The 24,521-nt window shown below is 37.7% G+C and overlaps 2 protein-coding genes across 3 annotated transcripts in view; one reads left to right on the top strand and one right to left on the bottom strand.

Moving 5' to 3' along the window:
• The window catches only part of LOC127449393 (protein WWC3-like), a 103,125-nt gene extending 88,742 nt beyond the window's left edge, over window positions 1-14,383 (bottom strand). For both annotated transcript variants that reach the window (XM_051712783.1, XM_051712784.1), the window contains exon 1: window positions 13,997-14,383. In XM_051712783.1, coding sequence (XP_051568743.1) covers window positions 13,997-14,142 — 146 coding nt within the window. In that variant the 5' untranslated portion in view covers window positions 14,143-14,383. The remainder of the gene's footprint in view (window positions 1-13,996) is intronic.
• On the top strand, window positions 2,999-19,045 carry LOC127449411 (claudin-22-like). Its single transcript, XM_051712819.1, has 2 exons — window positions 2,999-3,112; window positions 17,740-19,045. The coding sequence occupies exon 2, from the start codon at window positions 18,037-18,039 to the stop codon at window positions 18,706-18,708; it is 672 nt and encodes a 223-aa protein (XP_051568779.1). The 5' UTR covers window positions 2,999-3,112; window positions 17,740-18,036; the 3' UTR covers window positions 18,709-19,045.
• The last annotated feature ends 5,476 nt before the right edge of the window (window positions 19,046-24,521 follow it).

The raw sequence follows: 24,521 nt of genomic DNA, 5'->3' as shown, positions 1-24,521 counted from the left end.
TGGACGGTAACTCTTACACTTGCTTGGATCTTTGTCTTTTTTAAGTATCAGACTGATCCGTATCATGGTTGGCGGAAGCTTTCCATTCTTTAATGATTCTGTGTAAATTTCTAACAAAAGTGGAGCCAGTTCTGTAGCATAAGATCTAAAAAAAATTCAGTGGCAAAGCCATCTGGCCCCAGAGCCTTGCCTGTAGGCAGGGCTTTAATTACCTCGTCAAGCTCCTCCAAGGTTATCTCAGAATCAAGAGAATTTTTGCTCAGTCATCAATTTAGGGAATTCTAGAGGTTCCACAAAGTTTCTAATATTTTCATCCGTAGACAAAGACATGGAACTATAAAGATCAAGATAGAACTTTTTAAAAACATTATTATCATCAATGGCTGAGGTAAATATTTCACCACCAGCAGATTTCACTGAGGGAATAGTAGAAAAAGACTCTCTCTGCTTAATATTTCTAGCCAAAAGTTTTCATGCTTTGTCCCACGACTCAAAATATGACTGTCTTGCCCTGAATAACCAAAACTCCACAACAAAATAGTATTATATCTGTATTTAAATCGGGTCAATTCTCTGAGGCCATCAGACGACATTCGGCACTTCAGCTCTGCCTCTGCACTTTTAATACTCCCTTCCAACTCCACGAGTTCTCATGCTTTGGATTTTTTTATGTATGAGGCATACTGTATGATCCGACCCCTAAAAACCGCCTTAAGTGCCTCCCAAGCCATGCCCACAGAGGACACTGAGGACCAGTTGGTCTCCATATAAACATTGATTTCAGCCTTTAACATTTGTTGGAAATCAGGATTTTGCAAAAGGGACACATTAAAATGCCAACTATATGATTTCTTTTTCACCCTATGTGGCAACACCAAGGCATGATCTGAGACTAAGATGTTTCCAATTGAGCAATCAACAACAGATGAAATTAGGGACTTAGATATATAAAAAAAAATCTAGAATAAATTTTATGGACTGATGAAAAAAATGTTTATAGTCCCTACCAGATGGGTTCAAAATTCACCAAATATCTGCAAGACCAAGATTTTTTACACATCCTGAGAAGCAACAATGTTGCTCTAGGGAGCTTACACACTTTTGCTTCACTATGGTCAAGGGCTGAGTCCATCAATAGATTAAAGTCTCCTCCCAATATTATATCATGAGGGGTGCCAGCAGATTGCAACATCCCTTCAAGATCTATATAAAAGCCCTAATCATCAGCGTTAGGTACGTAATTATTAGCCAAAATCAACATTTGCCCCTGAATTTCAGCTAAAACAATAATGACTAATTTATCTTTAATCTGTTTGAGACATTTGAATTGTAGATGTTTACTTATCAATGTAATGACTCCCCAGCTCTTCCTTGAGCCAGGACTAAAGAAAATATGTCCACCCCATATCTTCCCAAATTTTTCAGCTTCCAGTGGGGAAAGATGCGTTTCTTGAAGAAACACTATATCATATTTCTTACGTTTAAGAAAAGAAATAACCTTCCTTCTTTTTATGGGGTGCCCCAACCCTTTCACATTCCACGTGGAGAAAGATAATCCACTAATATTAACACTTGACATTTTGACATATTAGAAAACATAAATTGTGTCAAAAACAAGATTATAAAGACCACATTCACCATTAATGCAAAAATCAAACCCCGAACTTTCCCCAGAACCAAACAAACAGAAAAAAGAAAAGCGTGTGCATTAAACCCGCACATGACAGCGCCAACCGGTGTCCATCCCTCTAAACTCAAAAAGTCCATGTACGCCTACGAGTGTCCCCGCGACAACTTTGCCGTCGGATTGCTCAAGTCCGGTGCTTCTATACAACTTTTGTGAGACAAAATTACATAACAGAAAATACTCTAAAACAAACTCCAGCCAATATGCAGAATAAACACAAAGAACATGTAGATTCATTCACAGAACTGTCTCGAAGGTGTGATCCTCCACAAAACAAGCTCCAGCCTCTAGCGGAACCAGCACCAAAAAAAAAAAAGCCGTTCAGTTTCCTCGGGCAGTCAAACGAATGTTCAGTGAGCCGGCTATTCATGAGTGCAGCAGATGACGTAATCCTTCCAATCTCCAGCAAAAAATACTCCACAAAACAAACTCCAGCCAATAGGAGGCACAAGTACAAAGAATGAGCAGATTCATCCACAACTGTCCCGAAGGAGTGTTATTCCACAAAACAAACTCCAGCCGCTAGGTGGAACCAGCATAAAAATAAAAAAAAGGCACTCAGTTTCCTCAGACAGCCAAGAGTATGTACAGCGAGACAAGCTCACTCGGGGGCCACATGAGAAACATCAAATGGCTTACTCACCCCATTGCCTCTATGAAAGACAATGCTTGCTCTGGGCATGTAAATATTTTGCGGCCATCCTTAGTATCTATTCTCAATTTGGTCGGGAACATCAGAGCAAAAGCAACCTTCCGTTGATGTAAGAGTTTCTTGCATTCTTTGAATCGATCACGTTTCTCTGGTCGAATTCGCAAAGTCTGGGAACAATAAAATGTTGTGATTCTTCCAAGAAAGCCTTCCTTTGCTCCTTGCCTCGCATAACATGTGACCTTTATCGGATGATCTCAGACATTTGGCCAGAATTTATCGGGGCTTGTCTCTCTCAGAGGATCTCTGAGCCGGGACTCTGTGAGCTCGTTCATTATCCAGCTTATGGCCTGTTATGTCGAGCAGACTCGGGAAGAGCTCGTCTAGGAATTTCACCATATCTCGGCCCTCCTCATGCTCAGGAATTCCAACAATTCGGACGTTGCTTCGCCTGCTATGATTCTCCAAATTCTCCAGTTTTTCCAAAATGCGTTCCAAGTCTATTTTGTTCGATAGCGGATTAGCAGCTAATTCCCTCTCCGATGACTCCAGATAATCGATCAGTCTCTCAACATCCCCAATTCTTGTAACCAACTCAGAGAATTTCGTTTCCATTGCAGTAATCGATCGACGTATTACAGCAAGATCCTCCAAGTCAGCAACAACTTTCGTCAGCATCACAGACATGCTCGCCAGATGACGCTGAATTTCTCCTGCAACACCGTCTAAACCGAGTCCCTGGTCTGCGGGCCTGTCAGAGGTTTCAGCTTGAGCACGTAAGTGTCTTTGAATATCTCCAGAGCCAGAGGATTTTGAATTATTTGCCATGTTGACTTCAAAGAAAAGATATGTAGCAGGGTGTATTGAATCTCACTGGTTTATGACATAAAAATAATTAAAAACTAGCAAAGTGCGCAGAGCTCGCCGTTTACATGTCCGCTCCTTGCATGGTGTCACATGACTCCTCAGGGATGAAGGAGATAGACTTATTATTGCACATCCAACACTGTGAGATTTGCTGCTCGAATTGCAGTCAAGCAACAATTTCAAGCCAAGACAGAAAAACAATACCAAAGACTTGTTTTACCCTTTTTCAAAGGAAGTCACACCCAGCTAAAATGAGGAAAACTTCATCACAGATCCATCCTAAATGACAGCGACCATTAAACACCACAACACAATGGTTAAACCTCTTTAGAACTGGCTTCAATCTTTAGAATTTTGTTGGTAGAAATGCTATAAAAATTGTTCAAATTTAAATTCTTCCAAATGAAAAGTTCAACTCTCGATGACAACATAAGATCTGATTCGTTGGACCATCTACCAAGCTCTTTGAGTACTCAGAGTAACTCTTTGTGTGTTTGTGTGTGTATGTGTGTGTGTGTAATGTGGGCCAGGTGCTGGAATATGGCCCTGTTTCACAGAGGAGATCCAGTGGTTTCCCAGGTGACTGTGCAGTGAATTCACATACTCATTCCAATTTTCACTACAAGTTGTCACCTTGCATAAAAAACCCCAAAATTCATGTCCACTAGTACACAGTTGCTGCTTAAACAAGGAGGTGGTGTAAAACATTTAGGCCATATCAACATATCAATTCCATTTTCTGCAAGTCATTTTTGAAGTTTCATCATGCTAATTACATTTATTTTTAATCATGATGATGGTTTGAAAGGAGATGTAGGGTTCACAAATTATTAAGTTTCTAAGCTTCCAAACAAAACAAATTCACAAATAGGGGTTACCCAGATGCAAATTATCAATATAATATATCTTCAATATAATATACACCCAGACTAGACTAACCTGTTCTGTTTGAGAGAACAATAGTTAAGAGATCATCATATTATTATTATTGTTTAAGCAACAAAATCCACAATGAAAACATTTATTACACACTTTTGGACACTTACAAATGTAGGCTTTGAATTCCACTGCATTTAATAACAAAATATCAAACCTTTTCTGCAAAACATCAGAAAAAAGTATTCAAGACTTTTCCCCGAACAAACATTTTTGCAATTAATTATATAATATTTGCAATATATATTAATGAATGTCAGTCCCTCAAGTTCACATAGGTGCTGTGGCAGAGTAACTACAGGTGTATTTTTTCATTACATTAACTACGAACATATTTCACAAAGTTTGACAACCAAAATAATTTTTTTCTTAATTTCTGTAATGTTACACCTAACAACTGTCTTAATGTGCATTTTTTAAAAAGTGTGTTTATGCCAGCTTGGCAGAAGTGTATAGTAAGAAATGGGACAAATACTTGACCTTTCTGGAGGGCACACAGTAATGACCACATGGAGAAAGAGAAACTTGATTCTGCTCGAAACTGTAAATTTTATCCTCTTATGTAGAATATTTTCTTCCTTTCCCTTTTTGATGTTTTACAAATATTATTTTCTCTGTGTTTATTTTAGTGCTGCATGATTTGGACAAAAACTCATATTGCAATTATTTAGAAACATCTGAACTGTGATTATGAGAGACACATTTTTTTTTTAAATGTTTTTCACAAGTTCAGCTGCCAAAAGGCTACTGGGGTTTTCACACTTGAGTCATTTTAACCCTTGTGCTGTGTTTAAATTTTTTACCTAATTTGGTGTTCCAGTCAAAAATGACCGGCCTATGAAAAATTGCTTATAAATCTCTCGTTATGCTACATTATCACCAAATATTGGATTAGATCTTATTTTCAACTTGTTTTCTTTCAATTAGCACAGGTTTTGTATTTCTTTTTGGAGCTTATTGATCGTAGGCCTCACTGACCTGAGCTTATGCACCTCCGTTTTTTAGTGAAAAAAAAAAAGCATTATTTGAGGATAATTTTGGCAATATTACATAAAATATGAAAACATTCTGTACTATTTATCACACTAAATGACCAGCCATTGAAAATGAATGGGGGAGATCAAAAATACGAGAAAAATGTTGTGTTCAGGAGCATGTTCATCATGTTCATGTTCACATATATGCATAAGTGCTTGCAAACATAAAGGCCTCAGACCTGTGCACGCGCACATACACACACATGCGCACTAACACACACACACGTGCATGCACACACAAACACACACATACTCACGTACACGCACAAAATCTTTTGAGTATTACATGCTTTTTCACAGAGATTAACTTTATCCTACCCTGAACTGCATTCAACATCCATCCAACATTACCACACACACACACAAACACACACACGCACCAAAACTGCCCCACAGTGACCCCTTTCCAATAGAATCATTCTTTAATGATCTTTCTTTCAACAAACATTGTGTGTTTCAAATGTAGAGCACACATTTACAAGGCACATGCAACAAGCTATTGTCAGTCATGTGCAGGAGGACACAAAACCACCAGGTGTTCGGTGATTTGTTTTGTTGTTGTTGTTGATATAACAGAAATATGAACAGTGTTGGTATTTCTGTTCCATGAAATATTCTTTATATAACAGTGTTAATGTGTAAATAGGCTTATGCCAGTTTTCTTTGTCACTATGGTCAGATTTGAAAGGGAACACCACAAGTGTTACTTTGTGCCGCTTTTCAGAAAATAAAAGCATTTCAAAATAAAAGTCCTGTGTTTTATGATCTTCTCCATTCATGTTCAATGGCCGTACATCTTTGACTGGGAACACCACAATTCTATTGATTCTATTGGAGAGGGGTCACTGTAGGACAAAGACAAAGACAGTTCTGATTTGTGTGTATGTATGTATGTATGTATGTGTGTGTGTGTGTGTGTATGTGTGTGTGTGTGTGTGTGTGTGTGTGTGTGTGGTAATGTTGGATGGATGAATGGATGTTGGATGCAGTTCAGGGTAGGATAAAGTTCATCTCTCTGAAAAAGAAAGCATGTAATACTCAAAAGTTTTTGTGTATGTACGTGACTATGTGTGTGTTCATGTTTGCACGCATGTGTGTGTTTGTGTGTGCGTGTGCATGTGTGTGTATGTGCACAGATCCGATTCCTTTATGTTTGCAAGCACATATGCAAATATGTGAACCAACATGTAAGAAAGCATGTAATACTCAGAGTTTGTGCGTGTACTAAGGGTGTAACAATTCATTGATCCAATAACCAATGATCCAGTGTTATCGATACAATGCGTAAATATCGATATAGAATTTTTTTTAATATGTACCTTTATTTAAATACTCTCATGTCAGTCTCGTCCATACGCATTTCCATATGAAGTAACCTCATTACATTCATTTCACTTTATGAGCGCTAAATACGCTTTTCATGTGGGAGACGGATGTGCACTAGTTAAAGGATCAGTGCGAGCACATCAACCGGGCACTCTTTAAAATGCGAGCTCTCGTGACAAACGCAGAGCAGCTAACATGCGCAATTAATTCGGGCTTCCATCAATACTGTTGTGCATGCAACCCATTTGAATTTTACAAGAGAATTTGCTATTTAAAAGTACCATAGAGAAGTTCAACCATCATGTGAAACGTCTTGACAATGCCGACATTCTGAACAGCACTAATGAGGGAAAGAGAAACACCTGCTGCCAAGCACTAACATCAGTTATAAGACTTTACACATCTACACATCAACACCCTTACTAACATTTATCCCAGTTAACTGTAACAGAATTTTTCATTACAACTGTGGAAGTTGTAGCCAAGAAAAACGCGGATGGCACGGATAGTTGGAAACAAGTCATGGGTATGTAAGTATTTTGAATTGAATTAAACTGAAAAATAAGCTGTAATCAAATGATTGATGATCACGTGTGACGTTATTTTTTATATTATTAATTGTATAATTTTTTTCAACATCTGAAGTACCTTATTTTGTTGTGGATATCCCAGTGTGAATACAAAATTTGCACTTTTCAGAGAGCTCAATATAATATTCAAATTATATTTTAGTTGCATTTGAGGGCAAACATTTTTTTAACTGATTGTGTAAAATAGGCAAATAATATCGGAATATCGATCACAGGGCCCTGAAACGAATCAAATCGAAATTGTATCGCGGCAGACTTTGAAGTATTTGCAAATATCGGATCGCAGGCCAAGAGAATCGATATAAGATCGTATCGTGATGAAACTTCCGATTTACACCCCTAGCGTGTACGTGAGCATGTTTGTGTTTGTGTGCTAGTCTAGTGCGTGTGTGTGTGCGCATGCACAGATCCGAGGCCTTTATGTTTGCAAGCACACATGCACATACACTGATCAGCCACAACATTAAAACCACCTGCCTAATATTGTGTAGGTCCCCCTCATGCCGCCAAAACAGTGCCAACCTGCATCTCAGAATAGCATTCTGAGATGCTATTCTTCTCACCACAAAGCAGAAAACCACTGGAGGGTCAACTTGGCCTTGTGCTTAGGGTCATTGTCATGCTGGAAAGTCCAAGAGTGTCCCATGCGCAGCTTTCGTGCAGAAGAATGCAAATTGTCTGCCAGTATTTTCTGATCACATGCTGCATTCATCTTGCCATCAATATTCACAAGATTCCCCGTGCATTTAGAGCTCACACACCCCCAAAACATCAGTGAGCCACCACCATGCTTCACAGTGGGGATGGTATTCTTTTCATTACAGGCCTTGTTCTAAGCTCTATTTTGGTCTCGTCACTCCAAATTACAGTGTGCCAGAAGCTGTGAGGCGTGTCAAGGTGTTGTCGGGCATATTGTAACCGGGCTTTTTTTGTGGCATTGGCGCAGTAAAGGCTCCTTTCTGGCAACTCGACCATGTATCGTCGTATTGTGCTCCTTGAAACAACCACACCGTCTTTTTCCAGAGCAGCCTGTATTACTCCTGAGGTTACCTGTGGGTATTTCTTTGTATCCCTAAAAATTATTTTGGCAGATGTGGCTGAAATCTTTCTTGGTCTACCTCACCTTGGCTTGGTATCAAGAGATCCCCGAATTTTCCACTTCTTAATAAGTGACTGAACAGTACTGACTGGAATTTTCAAGGCTTTGGATATCTTTTTATATCCTTTTCCATCTTTATAAAGTTCCATTACCTTGTTACGCAGGTCTTTTGACAGTTCATTTCTGCTCCCCATGGCTCAGTATCTAGCCTGCTCAGTGCATCCACGTGAGAGCTAACAAACTCATTGACTATTTATACACAGACACTAATTGCAATTTAAAAAGCCACAGGTGTGGGAAATTAACCTTTAATTGCCATTTAAACCTGTGTGTGTCACCTTGTGTGTCTGTAACAAGGCCAAACATTCAAGGGTATGTAAACTTTTGATCAGGGCCATTTGGGTGATTTCTGTTATCATTATGATTTAAAAAGGAGCCAAACAACTATGTGATAATAAATGGCTTCATATGATCACTACCCTTAAATAAAAGACATTTTTTTTGCATGATGAATCATATTTTCAAAATCAATGCCAAAATTTCACAATTTCTGCCAGGGTATGCAAACTTTTGAGCACAACTGTATATAGAATATCGTCAATAGGCTGAAAACTATCAAGATATAATTTTTTAAGACATATCGCCCAGCCCTATTGGGTAGTGGGAGGGAGAAAGGGGGATAATGGTTTTGTACACATATATTATGCTTTAATCTGTCTCATGTATAAGAATCAATAAATACATTTTTTTTTAATTAACAAGTCTTTTTAATTTAATTCACAAGCTATATTTCTTGAAAATAAATGCCACTTTTAAAAAAAATTTAGGTGTGGATTAAGTGTCTCCACAATTAAAAAATAAAATACATAATAGGCTAATCTGAAAACAGTAGTGGAGAAGCACACCAAATAATATTTAGATAAAGAAAGGCAAATAAAAGCAGAATTAGGGGGAAACCAGACATCTCTACAGGTCAATAGAGCATTAGTATCTCAGATGATCAACAAACAGAAAAACATTCACAGGTTCCATTGTGGATACCTGTCATTCATTCTTTTTGATACGTATATTGTTTCTATTACAGAGACTGCAGGAAACAATGAGGAGAAAAATGATTGTAAAATGTCATGAGCCGAACTCAAACCCATGTTGCCCACATGAGCATCAAAGTTCAACATGTTGGAGGATGTGCGCTAACCAACAGGCTACTGTCCACATCAAACATCTGCTGTAGAACTCCTTATATTGCGCTTCTGACATAAAATATGAGATTTCACAGACTCCAATCAGCTTCACATTACAAAGCATGTCACATGACTCTGCCAAGGGAAGTCTTCAAGCAGATCAGGTTTTTCTTATCTAGATTCATTTGAAACTACTCCATTCCCACTTTTGAAAAAAAAGAGGAAAAGTGTAAGAAGGGCATGAAAAATGCTTTTGAGTGAAAATGGAATATGTAGAAAGCAACACAAGAGCAATAAAAGCAGAAGCGAAAGTCTTTCACTTTTGTGCGTGCTGCTGTCTCCATGACTACAACAGCAGTGTGAGTGACTTTTATGATAACAAATAGTGGACGACTGAAATGGGTTTTTCAACGGTTGATGCCATTTACCAATAACTAGGCTAGTGGGGTTGCCAATGGCTGATAAATGCCAATATTCTGTATGTTCTGTTATATACACTCAAAAAAAAATATTTTTGCAAAACTTTAAGATTTACGCATTTCAATTTCATGACAAAATTCCATCAAATTAAATTGGGAAATCTTTAATATAATTTTATTAATAAAATTAAACACAGTATATTAAATTTTTTTTATAGAAGTTTGTTATGAAATTGAAATGCGTAAATCTTAAAGAAAGGCTTAATTGTTTTTTTATTTGTTTTTTGAGTGTAGGCTAATACAATTTATATATACAATATATATGCAATTTCAAGACATCATATTTATTGATGGAATACATGGAATTTGTATATTTTTAAAAAGCTAAAATGTAACCGAAATTATGAAAAACTAATGATAAAATAAAATTACAACATTTAAATTTATATTTCTCTAATTTAACAAGTTAAAAGGTACCCTGTATAATTCATAAAGGCATTAGCTGAAAGAGAATTTCTTTCATACAGTATGGAAGCAAAATGGACATTATATCTGAATATACCAACATTAATTGGAATCGGAAGCTTGTGAATGAGAATAATGATTGTAACGGATGGGCGAGGAGGAGGCGGGAACTGGCAGAACAGTCAACGTAAACTTTAATAACAAAGTAACTCAAATCAACTTAAACCCAAACACATAGACAAACACACACAGCGGCCGCATGTGGCTCTCTCTCTCGAACTGGCACCTCCGGCTCATATTTATCCCCCTCCCAGCTGATTAGCCCGATTCAGAGCCGGGCTTGTGTCCTCATGGCCCGGCTTGCCTCAATATACATGTTCCAGAAATAGGACAGCGCAGAGCAGATCACTTGCGCAAGTGGTTCGGCGTAACATTTCTCACATGAAGCCAAGCGTCAATCACCACTCACAGATGTGTTTCAGATGAAAAGCATTACGCTCTTACAAAGCGCTTCAACCGGACTTACCATGATATTGCAGTGCAGACCTCAAACATTAGTGACCCATTTAAATTACACTGAGAATTTTCTAATTTAAAGCACCGTGGAATTAAAAAACATGTAATTCTGCTAAACAGCAAGAGATTCTAAACAGCACTGACTAGGAAAAGAGGAGACAACACTGTTTCATGCACCAACATAAATTATAAAGTCCCAGGTGTTCTTCGTATTTGTGTGTTCGCGGCTGGTCGACCACGTTGCCTTTGTGAGTATACTTTTCTGATCACGATCGAAAATGAACGTGTTTGACGCATGCCCACAACAACTTCTTTGTGATACTCTTTTTGCAGAGTCAATGGCCGGCGCATGCGCTGACAATGCGCACAGACGCGTCCCACGTCCGCGAGTTAAGAAAATCTGGCCGGCGCACGGTCTGGATTATGACAAAATTTACATCACGCATAATGTGCGTGGAGCAATCAGCAATGCAGACGCATGAAGTATACTTTGGCCTTAAGACTTTTTGAACTACACATCAACATCCTTAATAAAATTCACTGTAAACTATAACCAAGTAAACCAAGTTTCATATTAAATGATCTCTCATGGGAAATCCATTAGACTGGCAGAAAAGTGGCGAAAGTGGGCCACGATATGATGAGGGGGCCCGCTAAACACACTGTCGCAACAACCCCTATTTTTACTGCTATTCATTAAAATAGTACAAAGACATTCTAGAGATTAGAGTGGAAATTTTAATAGTTACCAGTTCCCCTGAGAATGTATCCTCTGTGCTCAGCACAATGACACCATCCAGTGAAATAGTGCCGCACAATGACAGAATTGCCTTTGAGGTTGCGAGCTACTTGCTCATTGTTTGGCTGAGCAGCCGACCATACAATTCAAGATGAAAAAGAGTTATAACTTTCCCAGTGACAGCAAATCCCCTCTATTTAATTTACACAAGGCTTCTAGTGAACTCGTGTTTAAATGACTCGGCTGAAAGGCTGGTTTCTCTGCTGGTGAAAATACAGGCCTCACAAAGCACATCCACACTGCTTTCCCAGCGGCCCAACTAGCATTCCATACATATCTGCACATGGAACTCTTGGAGCTACAGTTCAATTCTGTCTTTCATTTGGACACTGTTTACATTATGCAACCACTTAAAACAATTAATGGAATGAAAAGCCAAGCTTTTAATAACTACAATACCGACATAATACAATATGTGATTTCCAACTCAACTTTCAGCAATAAGAATATACAGCAGACTATTTCTTAGGAATACTGCAATAGTGGTGCATGCCTCCTGTTGAAATGTTGGTCAGAAATTTTCAAACTTAAAGCCAACAGACAACCTCCCATTTTATTATATTTCAAGCATTGCATTTTTAAGTAAAAAAATTCTGATTCTGTTATGACCCACCCACTATTAGTTAGAGCCATGTAAAATTTAAATCTAAAATTTAGATTTAGCCAAGATGGCTTTTGTGGAAATCATGCAGGTGACACAGGAGCAAATGCTGATATATGTATCAACTTTTATATTTTAATTAAATTGTGAGGATTGGTAAAGGGAGATCTAAGTAAAATGAGACTCATTTCATACATAAAGAAGCCCAGCTCTATAATTTTTCGAGTGGTGGTGGCGTAGTGGGTAAAAGCACATAACTGGTTTTTTTGAGTGTAGGCTAATACAGTTTATATATACAATATATATGCAATTTCAAGACATCATATTTATTGATGGAATACATGGAATTTGTATATTTTTAAAAAGCTAAAATGTAACCGAAATTATAAAAAACTAATGATAAAATAAAATTATAACATTTAAATTTATATTTCTCTAATTTAACAAGTTAAAAGGTACCCTGTATAATTCATAAAGGCATTAGCTGAAAGAGAATTTCTTTCATACAGTATGGAAGCAAAATGGACATTATATCTGAATATACCAACATTAATTGGAATCGGAAGCTTGTGAATGAGAATAATGATTGTAACGGATGGGCGAGGAGGAGGCGGGAACTGGCAGAACAGTCAACGTAAACTTTAATAGCAAAGTAACTCAAATCAACTTAAACCCAAACACATAGACAAACACACACAGCGGCCGCATGTGGCTCTCTCTCTTGAACTGGTAATCAGAAGGTTGCTGGTTCGATCCCCACAGCAACCACCATTGTGTCCTTGAGCAAGGCACTTAACTCCAGGTTGCTCCAGGGATATTGTCCCTGTAATAAGTGCACTGTAAGTCGCTTTGGATATAAGCGTCTGCCAAATGCATAAATGTAAATGTAAATGTAAATAATAAACCAGTCACTATCATCCCTGACATTTACCAAGCCAATGGAGTTATTCTCCAAACGTAATGTAGCTATAATGGTTATTATCTTGCCAATCATTAAATGGCAACATGAAATTGATTATTTCTTACAGTTCTCAAAGAGAAATGAAGCACTATCTGAGAGAAGCTATTTTGGCTGCTTGTCAGATGTTAAGTGACATTGTTTTCAATTATCCATCACTGTAATCTTCTGTACTCAGCCTGCTTTAATGAACTGAAAAGGTAGTATTAAGAGTATCCACAGATTTGCAATGCATTACATTTTGTGTGCCACTGTTAATTGAAGGCAACACATGACTGGCATGCTCTGTCAGGTATTACAGTTATTCAGTGACTCTTTTTGAACTTCAAGGACCTTTTTTTACACCATCAAAAAGCATTCAGTGGGGAACAACAATAATGCCATCATACTTTCCTAGTGCTGTAACATGCAAGAGCCAACCCAACAGTCGTAAACAAGACAAATGGATTGATTTAACAGTACAATGTAAGATTAGTCTCATCCAGTTAGAGATTTAAACACAACAATTAGCCACAGTGATTTTGAGTAATTGGTCAGTAGATAGTTTAAATGGCCATTACACTGGAGAGTCCCTGATGAACAGAAATGCTTTTCACAATATATGATTTGCACATAATGTTATGATTGGGTTCTATTAGGTTATATAGTCTATTTAAATTCATGTTCAGAAAACCTCCTCTCTTCCTTCACATTGCTACACTGTATCAGCTCTGGACTCTGAAATGAAAACACTTCCATCCCAAACTGTGCAACTTCCCTCGCTTCTTAATCATCACTTCAATCTGAGCCCCCGCCCTCCACAACTATATAATCATTAAACTTCAGCCAATAAAGCATACAGCTCCACTCACGGTCACTTTTACCTGTCTCTGGGGTCTATCCATGAAGTTTGTCGAGTGTTGTGGTCAATGTAAAAGACTCTGCCATCATAATCCCTGGCTTCCTCCCAGCCCGGGGGCAGCGGCAGCTCCGAGCTCTCTCTCCGTTTACAGCTGCTCACCCACGGCATAGCGCTGCTGGGACGGTAGGGGGGTCGCACCCCCTGCCTTTACTCCAACAACAAATATATCACAAGTTTCATTACAAATGTTGAACTCCCATCGACTCTCTGAAAAACACAAAACTGCACAACGAGGTAACGACCGGGACTCAAATCGACACAGGCTGTCCTGCATCCACCTTTTCCAAAAACTTTTGCGGCGCTCTCATGTCTCTGTGTGTCGGTCCTCCATGTTTGACTCTATCTACCATCTTTCATTCCACAGTGTCCATATTCGGGCAGGCACATTTGCATAAGCACCGCCCCCACACGCACACGCATATGAAACCGAGCCAATAGCGACACTCTCATGATTTGGGGATTTTTGTTGATGGATACAAGCATTGTTTTTATTATTTTTTTTATTTTTGTACATACCCACTCAATTGATAAATGTAAAGAATTGTTAATAAAATTCCTCAAAGCAATATTTAATCTCATTGGACCAATTTTAAACTATTTCGATTTTTTTATTTATCTTTTCATTTTCTTTTTTTTTTTATCTTGTAATTCGTTTCTTTAGATCATTACAAGTGTAAATACGCTTAAAATCGTACAAAATAATAATATTAATAATAATAATTATTATTATTCCTTTAGTGATATCGCTATAGTCTGTGCTTGGATATTCTTCTAGAAAAAGAAATATTCCGGCCAATCTCAGAATGAAACCAACGATTTGTGGGAGCATATGTTCCCATTGTCTTAATGTAAGAGCGTCATCTAGTGGGAAAAAAAAATCACAGTTCACAGGTTCTCAGGCTTTTCTTTAAGAAACGACACGTGTTACACCGTGTAACAAATAATTTTTATTTTATTTTTTTTGGTTCCTGGGTAGTAAGTGTTATTTCCTAATTGCTTATGCCTCAAAAGTATAGAAAATGGCTATTATTCCCCACATATATTGCTTTTGTGACCAGGACAGTGATATTTTGAAATGTACTTATTTTCCATAACATTCCAGATAGATTCAGTGCTGAGTAAACTTGGAGTAACTTCTAGAACTTTCTAGAACTTTCCAGTAATATAAATAGTGGTGTAAATACAGGGGCCTTAAGCCCAAAGTTCAGTTTAGTTCCAGCTGCCTAAGTGGATACATATCTGCATTTTTCTGAGATGGCATCAAGAGGCTGCAAGCATCCGGCAGATGAATTTTGCTATGTCTGTGGCCAATTTATCAAGACAAGAGTGAAAAAGTACGCCGTGGAAGCATCTGCTAAGATGTGTGAGGCCTACAAGGCATATTTCAGCATGCCTGTCAGGGATCAAGACAAACCCTGGGCACCTCATTTCACCTGCGAGCACTGCAAAAAAACTCTGGAAGGTAAGATGGACAATTGTTGCTCGGAATTTTATGTTATAAAATTTGTTCATTTTTAAAATTGTAAAAGTTTTTAATTTTAAATGTTTTACAATTTTCAATGTTATTGAAAAAATATATCATATATGAAAAATGTTGCGAGAATCTCTTACACATTAGTCATGGGTGAAATAAATGTATTTTTGTGGGATGGTACAGAGGGGAACAGAGAGCCATGAAGTTCGCTATCCCAAGAATTTGCGGGAACCCACTGACCAATCAAGCAACTGCTACTTCTGCATGGTGGACTCTTCCAAACGTCGGACTGGCAAGAATGCACTTGCTATCACGTATCCGGACCTTCCTTCATCCATCGCCCCGGTGCAACACTGCCATGAGCACCCCGTACCCACTCCTCCGGAGAGAGAGCAGCCATCTTTAGAAGAGGGCAGCAAGTCAGAGAGCGAGGAAGACGTTGTAGATCCAGATGACAATTTCAGAGGCCAAATACAAACAAAGGTTTTAAGATAAGATTTAAAAGTCTATATGGATGGTGAGCATCTAAGAGGAAGATTGTTCTAAACTTTGGGAGCAACAACAGGGAAGACATCATCACCTTTAGATTTTAATGGAGACCGGGGGACAGACAATAGCATTTGACCCGAAGATCTCAGAGGTCTTGCGGTATGATTGGGACAGATAATATCCACAATGTATTGTGCAGCTAAGCCATGTAAATCCTTGAAGACAAACAACAGAACCTTAAAATCGATTCTGTATTGAACTCATAGCCAATGGAGAGACGCCAGCACTGGTGTAATATGTATATTTTGTTTGGTATCTTTTTACTTCTGTTTGGTCTTTTCAGTCTAATCCCTGTTCATTTTTCATCTTCTTTTCCATCTGTCCCTCTTCCCCTTGTTGCATAATTTAACGTTTGATCCTGCTTATGACTTCAATGCATATTAAATCATGTGGTGTACATTTAGAAAAATGGGACCACTTTTGACAGTCATCTCAATGACAGTGCTTATTTTACCTGAATTCACCCAAAAATTTGAAAATGTAAAAATGCAGAAAGTTTTTTGTGAGGGATAGAATCTATAGTTGGTACAGTATAAAAATCATTATGTCTATGGAGAGTCTTCATAATGATAGCTGCACCAACATGTGTGTGTGTGTGTGTGTGTGTGTGTGTGTGTGTGTGTGAATGATGTGTTTGTTGAGAGCCACTGTGTCACGTCACAGAATTCTTCCTCAGCTTCCCACTTCCATAAAATACACACTTCTTTCTCTGCACCATTTTCAAATGCTGCAGAAGCCTGCATAACTCTCAGACAAATGAAGCAGCCTCATGCTTAAGGTACTGTAACACTCTCATATCCTTGACTACTCTTTAGGCACAGCAAAAGAAGTAACCAATTGACATACAGTAACTTGGATACTGACCAGTGAATATTGATGGCAATGCTTTATTCCATAAAGCTGCATGGATATTTTAATTAAGACAATGAGAATATATGTGGAAACTATCTTGCTAGTTATAATACAACAAATGAAGCTTTGACCATTCTTAAATAAAAAAAAAGAAATGGACCAGTTGGCATGTTCATAGTTTAATATGTCTCACAAGATCATTATGATATTGAAAGGGCTTTGAAATAAAAAAATAAAATAAAAAAGTCTCCACTTTGCTCAAGAAAAAGCTGTCAAATTGTTTTAACGGTTCTAAAAGAAGAAGTTCACTTCAGATACATACTAAATTTCTAATCTACTGATTAATAATAATAATAATGATAAACCTTATTCTGGAATTATAGTTAGCAGACATCAAATGTAAGATGGTAAGGCACTCGTTGCATATTTGCCGTACTCTACTTTGGGTTACAGAATCGGCTGCCAGGCACTTAGTGGAGCTTATCTCTCACCCATTTGTTCTTTCCAAAAAAGCTTTGTAAACAGCAAAAATGTTCCTCACTGTTTGTTGCCTTTATAAACCTTTCTCTTTTCCCCATGGCAACCCTACGTCAAGTGTTGTTACCAATAGCATAGAGAAAATTAAATGATGCAATCAAACAGTAATGAGGTGGTAAAATCTAAATGGTTTGTCCCATTAAAATGACAACAATCAACCTTTTAATGTCATCCTGTCTACAGTTTAATGGCATCCCGTGTGGCCTTTGGTCTCAGCTGCCAGACTGGGGTCTGAAGCTCTCTCTCTCTCTCTCTCTCTCTCTCTCTCTCTCTCTCTCTCTCTCTCTCAAAAGGATCCTAGAGGGCAGGGCCTAAGATCTGAGTGCCCTCTCTCTCCATCTGTACCCCTCCCGTACCTCTTATGCTCAGATGATGAGTGCCTCTCTAGTGGAGATTGACTGACTGTGAAGAACCTGCTAGCAGAACTGTATAGGTTAGTGCTGGATCCAAGGTCGCACTGTAATAAGAGTTCATCACTCTTCTCTTTCTCGCCATTTTTCTCTTTCTCATCAAGAGGAGGCTCTTGAGGTACCAGAGCCAGACGTAGAGGCTGTCGGACCCTGAGTCGGACACAGTATTTAGCAGTAAACATGACAAACCCCTGCATGTTGGCTCTGGAACTACTGGGGATGCTGATTGGGACAGGAGGTTGGTTCTGCACACTGGCTGCCACTATCATGCCTCAGTGGCTGTCACAGTCATCTGAACTGCTGGCCACAGAAAGCTATGAGACAGGGCTATGGGAGGCCTGTGTGGTTCAGGAAATAGCTGGAAGTGAGTGTCGTCCCTATGACACTATCCTAGGCCTAAAGCAAATGTTCACGCTGGGTCGGGTTCTGATGTGCCTGTCGGATGCCACATCTCTTCTTGGACTTCTCCTGGCCATCCCTGCAATGAGTCAGATCAACTGCTGTAAGGGTGAGGAGGGGCAGCGGACCAAGAAAGGTTTGAAGATTACAGCGGCTGTGTTTTTGTGCATTGCTGGATTGCTGGTGCTTGCTCCCGTCTCGTACGTCGCCCATGACACTGTACAGAAGTTCTTTGATGAGACGGTACCTCATGTAGTGTCACGTTCAGAGTTTGGGGACGCACTATTTGTTGGCTGGGCTGCAGGATTTTTGGACATTGTTGCAGCTGTACTGCTATTTACGTCTTCTTGTTTTGGCTCAAGAGACAGTGAACAACATCTGGTGTATCACCATCAAAGACAAGTGATCAGAACTGTTGATGGATCTTCAAGGAGACGCACTGAGTATGTTTGAGTGTATATTGTCTTCAAATGTCTGTACAGAATATTGAGAAAAGCTCATTTTAGATTTTACTTTATGAACTGAATATTTATCTTGTAAAGGCTTTTTTGCCCCTTTGGAAACCTTTTATAATTACACTCGGTGTATCCTTCAATTAAACCCATAAAAAAAGGTGAAGCATTATTATGTATTTATCTTTCCGTATCTGAGTAGTATATCTGATTCTCCTCATATAGGTAATATAAATCTTTAAAGTTTGTTTGTATGTTTTTAATTGCTTTCAAAGAGCTGTAGTGAATGAAAGGTAAGAACTTTTTTAGTAAACAGTTTGTGGATTTTCATAAAGGAATTTTGATCAAAAGTATTGTTTGTCAAATTCCTTTTGAGGTTTATTTGAGGTGTTTTCCCTACTCTTTTTTCTTCACTGTCATATACAGTAGTGTTTAAAGACATACTGTACAACAACAGTACATAGGGTTTAAAGTCATACTACATGAGGCCTACAAAAATGTACAAGAAAATGTGTAAAGGTAAGACTTTGGTCACACTTGCATTAACACACTGCTTATAAAGTAGACAGGTACTCTTAATGTCACCTGCAAAAGCAGCGCATATTGTTTGGAGAGCAAGTGAACAGCACTTAAAAAAACAGCCAGGTGCTAATCCTGAATACTGTGTACTTTTATTTAGGAATTACATAAGTTATCTGAGCTCATAAGACATACATATCAGCATACATAGTACTTTCTGTGTAGTGGTTTATGCATTTCTAGTCTGTTGAGTAAATGCAATAAAAGCATTATGTATTAATTTATTACAGGATGTGAAGTCAGGCTGATGTCAGCTTCGAAACAAAAAGAATACAAATAGGATAAACAGGACAAAATAAGAGCTTTTGGTGTTCTAGTGTGGTAGTCAGATGAGCTAACGGCAGTGAAGTGCCTGTTTGAGTGTAATTGTCTCTGATGGTCTCTCTATTAGAATGTACACTAAGCTGTGTTTAATGAAGGCCCTAACGAGCAGCATGTCCTCTGAGGAATGCAAAACAGTGCTGCCTTCTTCTTTCCATCATTACTCTGATTTGACCAGGCTACGAGCAGACAGGGTGTAACTTTCCACCGGAATACTGCAACAGGTATCGTCCCATGCCAGATTGATGCACAACAAAGAGGTGTCATCCGAACTGAATCACATCTCTTAACTGGTGATTGTTCCAGATGCAGTTCTACCCTAAAGATGTTATATACTTTGTGATACAAGTAAATTAAAGGGAAAGTGCACACAAAACAATGACAATTTTGGCAATTTTACTCACCGTTATGTTGCTCCAAATTTGTATGTCATTCCAAATCCAACTTTTTTTCTCCCATGGAGCACAAAAATAGGTGTTAGGCAAAATGTTAGCCTCAGTCACCATTCACACGAATAAGAAAAAGATGCAGTAAAAATGAATGGTGACTGAGACTAATGATTTACCTAATATCTCCTTTTGTGTTGGACAGAAGAAAGAAAGTCATACAGGTTTAGAACTAAATGAGGGTGAGTATATTATGAAAGAGTTTTCATTTTTGGGTAAACTATCCCTTTACCATATTAAATGGTAGGATGAATTGGTGTAAGTTGGGCCATTTTTTGACATTGCCTGTCAAAAAGTGGACTAATTTACCTGAATTCTCCCTACATCTGTCCCAGCATAGACATAGGTCATCTCTTTTTCACTAATCTTCTGTAACAACACAGTGTATAGTGATTTTGTTGGTTAACTGCATTATGGACGAAAAGTTCTCAGACTTGAAGGCGCCAAAGAGATTGTGCCCTGATCAAACTTCCTGCGATGGATATTGATAGTGAAAATGAAAATGGGCGGTATGTTTAGATTTAGATGTTTAGTTGTTAACGCTCATTTCCAGCTTTTAGCTGAGAGGGAAACTACTCTCGGCTCTCAGGGAGGGGAAATGGTGTGTCTTCGACTCATTAGGAGCAATGTCCTAAAGCAGCTCACTACAAACAATCGAGAGTGAAAGAAGCTGATAAAAGAAAACATTGAACATAACTGCACTACAATATTATATATTATTATGTTAATTATTTAAATTGTTATATACTAAATTATATTTATGTGGGGGCCCTTCTCAGTGAATAATGATATGTGATTAATTGTGATTATTTCAGTTAATCAACAGGCACCTCAATTAATTAATTTAATAAAATTTGTTTAATTAATTGTATGCAGTGTATGTACACAGTATTCTGAAAGAGATCTGATCTTGTTTTTTTAATTATACAGTGATTTTACTGACATTAATATGGCAAAACCTTTAAACTTAAGATATGTTTCTTGCCCTAAAACAAAGCAAAACGTTGGCATTCCTGAAAATTTTTGTTTGCTCATGACCACTTTATGCCACAAATATTTAATGACACATTTCATCCTTGTCATCCAAGTGAGGACTAATGTTACAGTAAATATGAATGTGCAGTGAATGTGCAACTGATGCAAATGTAAACATTTAAATTTAGATTTTTATCAAATAGTTTTCTTCAAATACAGACATTGTGCATCCAGAGTAATGTCTTATCCAACCACGAATGCTACTGGCCTTCACACTTGTCAACACTTTTTATCTTATCACAGTATGTATGATCATACAAGAAATGTTGGTGTCAGGCCCAGGGGCAGACTGGCCATAGGGAGAACCGGGTCAGGCCTCTCTCATACACTCTACAAACAGAGCCAGGTTTAAGAAAAAACAGGCCCAAATGCGTACAGACTAAGAGTGTTATTTGCCATTATACTAACAGTCTGTTGTACAGGAGGTTTCAAACTGAGATTCATAAAGCCCCACTCTCAGTCACATGAGAGGAGAAATGTGTTTATGTAAGCTGCCCTCTTCGAGACATCTGTCTCCACATGGGGCCTTGACTCGTCACTGTGAGGATGTTTCTGTCAGCTCTTTGAAAATCAAATCAGCAATGGCCCTGAGAGTCCATCCCGGCAGACAAACTCTCTGCTGTTCTAAACTCACTATTCTTTAGGACCTTATCACATATTCTCATGTTTGATTTGAGAGTTAATTTTGAGTGTTTTACATGGTGTAGCAACCTTGACAGACCAGTGAACCAACACAGAAAACAAAAGCAGCTTTAATTGGAAAGAAATAATTTCCCTTTGTGGCGTAATCAGGGGGATTATGTGATTTTATAATGGACAAAATCATGTAATATCCAGTAGGATTTGTCAAAATTAATGTTCAGTTTTAACAAGATTAAATGTTGGCAGTTAACAAACTCGAGGACCATGAGTGGTGTTGAAAAATACAGTAATAAGGGCAAGTGTCAAGCTGAGGAATAACAGTAAAGTTCATTCCACGCATTGCAGGGGTTATTTCCTCTTTAAGCCAAAGCACATTGTCCCTGCTCCAAGATCCATTCTTAGTCAGCTTAATCATAACTGTAATCAGAGGCATGCAAGCCAAGACGTATCCAGGGTCATTTAGCGTTGATGCAATTTAGTGGCAGGTGAATATACTGTGGCCACAAAAGGTGTTTGGACACTTAAATCACACTTAATAATTGTATGAACGTCATTGCATGAGATAAGAAAATGTCAAATCAAGGGTGTCTGCAAACAAATGATGCCAGACCTTTTCTCAGAACTAGCATTTAGCCATTTTTGCAGTTACGTTTAACCAGATGGTTCATGGTAATTTCTAGTGGATGTAGTTCACACAGGTTGCCCTAGCAAAGTAACCACAGGTGTACTTTAGAACACTGGACGTGTTGCACAACCAAGTTTAACAACCAGAAAGTGTCCAATACATTTTGACTTCATTTTGAACAGTAGATCAACTGTTTTTTAAAGCATAAACTTTTTTTTTTTTTTGCTAAATCTTTTGCTTGAAGAATTTGCTTGTGTTTCTTTAAAATAAATTGGTTTGATATGTTATTATCTAATACAATTACATAATGGCACATTTTTAAGTGTGGCTGAAGTGTCCAGATACTTTTTGGGGTGTCTGTATATTATGTAGGAAAACAGTTCATAATGCACTACTTAATAAAACATTTTAAACAAATGGGTTGATTAATACTCATCATTATAACACTCATTTTAACCACAATAACACTTCATCATTATAACCATTATGTAACTATGTATGCAGAGATATGTATATTGCAATGAAAATAGATAAATGTTTATGTTATGACTATTATAAAATAATAACATGCACAATGCTGTGTTTGATAACAGATTCAATAATTATAATCACTACGTGTCCTGCACATTATGTAACAAAAAATAGAGAAAAAATCAGTTTGAAAGTCTAGTGTTATCTCTTAGATACTGTACATGATACATTTGATACCAACAAAAATGTCCTAAAAAGTAAAACAGTGTGGCATTCTTTATTGTTTATTCACATTGATTGAAAATTCTGGAATTTAGTTTAATTAATCAATGGACTATTTTCACATTTCCAGGTTTGGAATGCAGAAGGAAACTATAGTGGGGCAAACATCTACCGAGGTACATGGGAGACCAAAGCAAATATTATTTTTGCATTCCCATTTGCTCCAAAATAATACAAAATAAATAAAAATAAAAGAAAGAAAGAAAGAAAGAAAAGTATTTCTAAATTATAGATTACGGTGGTCAGAACAGCGAAAAATGCCAAAATGATTCTCTCAGTAGTTGCATTTGAAACCCCATCACAACAGCGTAGGTTTTCCATTAATATGACTGAAATATAATACAAATTGTTGTGATATAAATATAAATTTTTAATTATTTAAAAATGCAGGATGAAAAATAAATTAACCAAATTACATTACTGAGGCAAAATTTTTGTAAAGCGAAATTACATGCTTCATTACATGTTTGGCTGCAGATTCCATGTGAAATGACCAGCAAGAGGCTCCAAAAGTGAGTCTAATGGTGTTGTAATCAGACGAGGTTTAAAAGGTCCCTAACCTAAAAGTTTAACCTAAACCTAACCAGTAATTTCCACTTAACTTTCCAAATGAAAGTTAAGCAAAACAGACATCCTTAGCCTAAACCAACTCATAAACCTAACCGATAGTGTTCTAAAAGCATATTTGACATGAAAAGCACGTTTTCTAAAGCAACCACGTCATTTTGTGTCGCTTCTATGTCTCACATGTCGGCTTGCATGCTTAGCTGGGCTTAACCCTCAGTCTATCAAGTCCAAAATTCAACACTCTATAAGGTGATCTACCAAGCAAGCTAATCACATTGGAATAAGTGTGTAAATGTAGGTGGGTCTGTAATACAAGCATTAAAATGTGTAGTTTCAAGTATGTGTTAGAGTTAAAGTGTTTAGATATCATAACACAGCAGTGTGTGAGTAATAGATTGAACAATTATACATTTATAATCAGCCATTGTACTCATGATTTGTGTGGAAAAAAAAAAAAAATCGCACCTTTGTTGTAGTGCCTCTAGTGTCAATTTCACCAGGAAACTGTGGTAAAACTTTGAAAATGGCACGTAAAACCAAAGACTATTTAGCCCAAAATGTACCACTGGTATTAAAATGAATGGGAGAAATTGGAACACCCAATGGACAACAGATGGAGGGAAGTCCTGCCTTACAGGTAAAAGAACCAATCACCTTTTAGACACAGACATCGCTGCCAGTCAGCCCGAGAATGCGCATGTGCATTAGATGAACCAGCATGAAAAATAGTGCTTTTGAAGCTTGATCTGAGTTAAAGTACCATTTATGACATTATTGTTGTCAGATTTTACTGTCAATTTAAAATATGTTCTTTGATCGTAATTTTGACCAACAACTTTGGAGATC

This window comes from Myxocyprinus asiaticus, chromosome 12, assembly GCF_019703515.2.
Source record: "Myxocyprinus asiaticus isolate MX2 ecotype Aquarium Trade chromosome 12, UBuf_Myxa_2, whole genome shotgun sequence".
Taxonomy (NCBI): domain Eukaryota; kingdom Metazoa; phylum Chordata; class Actinopteri; order Cypriniformes; family Catostomidae; genus Myxocyprinus; species Myxocyprinus asiaticus.
The sequence above is the reverse complement of the archived record's forward strand: the minus strand, read 5'-3'. Positions and strand labels throughout refer to the sequence as shown.

Excerpts from the sequence above, each read along its gene's own strand:
- LOC127449411 (XM_051712819.1), top strand. The coding sequence starts at position 18,037 with ATGACAAACCCCTGCATGTTGGCTCTGGAACTACTGGGGATGCTGATT.